At 36.2% G+C, this 3,224-nt stretch overlaps 1 protein-coding gene across 1 annotated transcript in view; it reads left to right on the top strand.

Moving 5' to 3' along the window:
- The window catches only part of LOC125063434 (chymotrypsin-2-like), a 2,659-nt gene extending 276 nt beyond the window's left edge, over positions 1-2,383 (top strand). The window contains exons 2-5 of the mRNA XM_047669862.1: positions 121-301; positions 805-1,051; positions 1,501-1,656; positions 2,189-2,383. Coding sequence (XP_047525818.1) covers positions 121-301; positions 805-1,051; positions 1,501-1,656; positions 2,189-2,332 — 728 coding nt within the window. The 3' untranslated portion in view covers positions 2,333-2,383. The remainder of the gene's footprint in view (positions 1-120; positions 302-804; positions 1,052-1,500; positions 1,657-2,188) is intronic.
- The last annotated feature ends 841 nt before the right edge of the window (positions 2,384-3,224 follow it).

The raw sequence follows: 3,224 nt of genomic DNA, 5'->3' as shown, positions 1-3,224 counted from the left end.
CGTTATTTGGTGTGTTTCTGTGTGTGTATTTTGTTACTGTTAAATGTTATGTCTTTGTCTAAAGTAGACTAAAAAAGCTTAATAGGAAACTTTAGTAATTTTTGTGACCCTTCTTCGTAGGAGAAGCAAAGCCTGATATAGGAGCCCGCATAGTTGGCGGAAACGACGCTGCCCAAGGGTCGGCACTTCATCAAGTATCGATCAGGTTGGGTTACATCGAGGGTGTCCCGAAAAAACACTTCTGTGGAGGTTCTGTATTGAACGACAAATGGATATTGAGCGCCGCGCACTGTACTTACCAGTACGTATATTTAAGTGTGATAATAACGTTTTCTAGCCCGGCTATTGCTATTGTGACTTCCTATATAGGTATAAAACATCTGTTTCATTATCATTTGTCAATCTAATAGGCAAGTTATCAGCCTTCTGTGCCTGACACACGCCGTCGACTATTTGGGTCTATTGCCAGCCGGATTCCTCACGATGTTTTCGAATACGCTACGAATGGACTTTCTTTCTATATGCGCATTTAAAGTTCGCTCAAACGGTGAAGGAAAACATATTGAGGAAACCGGCTTGCCTTAGACCCAAAAAGTCGACGTGTGTCAGGCACAGGAGGCCAATCACCTACTCGCCTACAAGATTGACAAATGATCATAAAACAGATACAGAAATCTGAGGCCCAGACCTTAATTCGTTGTAGTGCCACTGATTTATTTATTTTTAATTTTATTTTTAAAACGACGGAATCGTCAGCAGGCACACCTGTTAGTCTTTTTGCCAACTTTTTGGTATTATTTTTAGAGTTCCAGCTGGTATACTCACAGCAGTTGTAGGATCAATTAAACTGTCCACCGGCGGAGACTCTTATGATATAGAAACAATAGAAAATCATCCAGATTACGACCCCAAAACCATAAAACACGATATTTCTTTACTAAAAGTGAAAGGCACCATAAAATTCGGCGATAATGTGCAACCGATCGAACTGCCTACCAGTGACATCGGTGTTGGGGAGGTGTGCACTGTCACCGGATGGGGTGACACTGATGTATGTATATATTGCTTTAATTTATAAAAGACTGAAATTAAAAGTACGCCTTTCGACTTTGTAAATAAAATCGTTTTATAAGCATTTATTAGCTAACTGTTCTATTTACATTCTCATGCATAATTATAATAATTATTTAAAAATAATAATCAATTGTGAATTGACCATAGACATCCGCAATTAATACTCTATACAATTACTATAAAATAATATTAAAAATAAATATCTTTGATTTCGAATATAAATTATAGGCGTGGTATTGATTTTCCACATGGTAATCTTTTATAATCATAGATTTAATTTTTTTAAAGATTTAAAATTAAATTTTCAAGTATATTCTAGACAAAAATTGCTAAATAGCAAGTAATGCCTTTTAACTATACCTATATAAAACCGGTGACCTGCGAGCTAATATCACTCCCAAACAAAGTATTTTTTCTAACTTTCAGAACCAAAACACAGTCCCAGACAACCTGCAAGCGTTAGATGTAAAAACGATATCAAAGGAAAAATGTAATAAAGAATTGGCACCAGCTCGTGAATACCTTCCGATTGAAGATAATCAGTTGTGCACGTTCAATAAAGCTAGAGAAGGAATTTGTGGGGTAAGAGTTTCTCAAGATTGTCTTCGGCAAGGCTCTGCGCCTGGGCCCCTTATAAGGGCTGTTACTTTATTGGTGGGAGAGAGGATTGGCCTCGAGGTCTGGTGCCCTCCACTCTGCCAGTCACAATGAGGTTTTCTAAACTTTCTGGATCTCTGTGTGTTACATGTTCAAAAGCAATATGCGATGGTAAAAAAGTGCCGAAAGACTTGTAACCGTCTTAGTATGGACACGTTTGTTTTCTTAGCTGTCCAGGGAATCATAAGCATTGTTATAACTGAACAAGTATAAAATAGAAGGATAGAAATAAGAATTCATTCAAAAAAAGTACATTTCCAACGTCTAAACCTACTAGCTACCTCACGATATATTCCTTTACCAAGTGAAAAATTATTAATAAGACTCCGTTGTTAATTTCTCTAGCTCTTTTGAAAACCTTTGGTCATAGTATCATACGGTAAACCTTGACGCAAAATAAAGCTTGGTTTACCGAGCTTATTCCAATATCGAATTGCATTTGATTTTAACTTTGCAGGGAGACTCGGGTGGGCCTCTAGTGAAAGACAAAAAGCAGGTGGGTATCGTCTCTTGGGGTGCTCCGTGCGCTGTGGGCGTTCCTGACGTTTTCACGAGAGTATATTCATACGTGGACTGGATTAAGAAGAACATCGGAAAATAGAATAAAACATTTTTGTGTTATTTTTCGTGTATAATATATAATATCGACTAATGTGTTTTTTTTTCATTTCAAGGTAGTCTCTTAATCATTAAAAATTTCCATTAATTTAACAATAATTTAAATAAATAATTATATATTGTAATATATGACGTCAATGAAAAGTAATTAACGAAACACAAAAGAGATATTAATTTTATTTAATTAAAAAAAAACTAACAATTACATTAATGTGACGCACTACCGTTTTAAGTTCTTTACAGGAATTAAATTCTGTGGCGGTTGTTGTAGATATGAAACACTTTGTTTGAAGTTGGGTAGCAACAAAGTTTAAACATGAACTTATAACTAAGATAACATTAGGGTTAGTGGGGTTGCGACGCTGGATTAACAAAAAACTAACTTGACTTTCGAGAGTTCGTAAATCTAAGTGACACCATGTTATTGGACATTATCGGAAGCGATAATGTTACAATTTATGAATGTGGTAAAAACTAAAGAGCTCATTTTGGATTCAAATGTGCGATGATTGCTTACATTTTGTTTAGGCTTATAATTATTAACAATCAAGTATACGGTATTTACAATTTGCTTAACCTACGAAGAAATAATAAAAATTATTAAAAAGAAAATCAAAACAAATTTAAAAATTTGGTTTCTGTGGCAGTGTCTTTAACGCTGGCAGCATTTCCGCGCTGTATTGCGATACTTATTCGTTGAGCGAGGAAAGCACCAGCTACGCTACTACAAAGAGTCTCTACTCCAAAGGGAACAAAATCGATGTTGGAGGAAACACTTATAATTAAGCCGTTTATTATTTTCCGCCTGCTCTGCGGCCGCCCCAGCTTTTTTGCTTGTCCGAAGGAGGTGAGACGGGGCCAACGTGTCCACACAA

Source organism: Pieris napi, chromosome 3, assembly GCF_905475465.1.
Source record: "Pieris napi chromosome 3, ilPieNapi1.2, whole genome shotgun sequence".
NCBI lineage: Eukaryota > Metazoa > Arthropoda > Insecta > Lepidoptera > Pieridae > Pieris > Pieris napi.
This window is presented reverse-complemented; position numbering and strand designations above follow the sequence as displayed.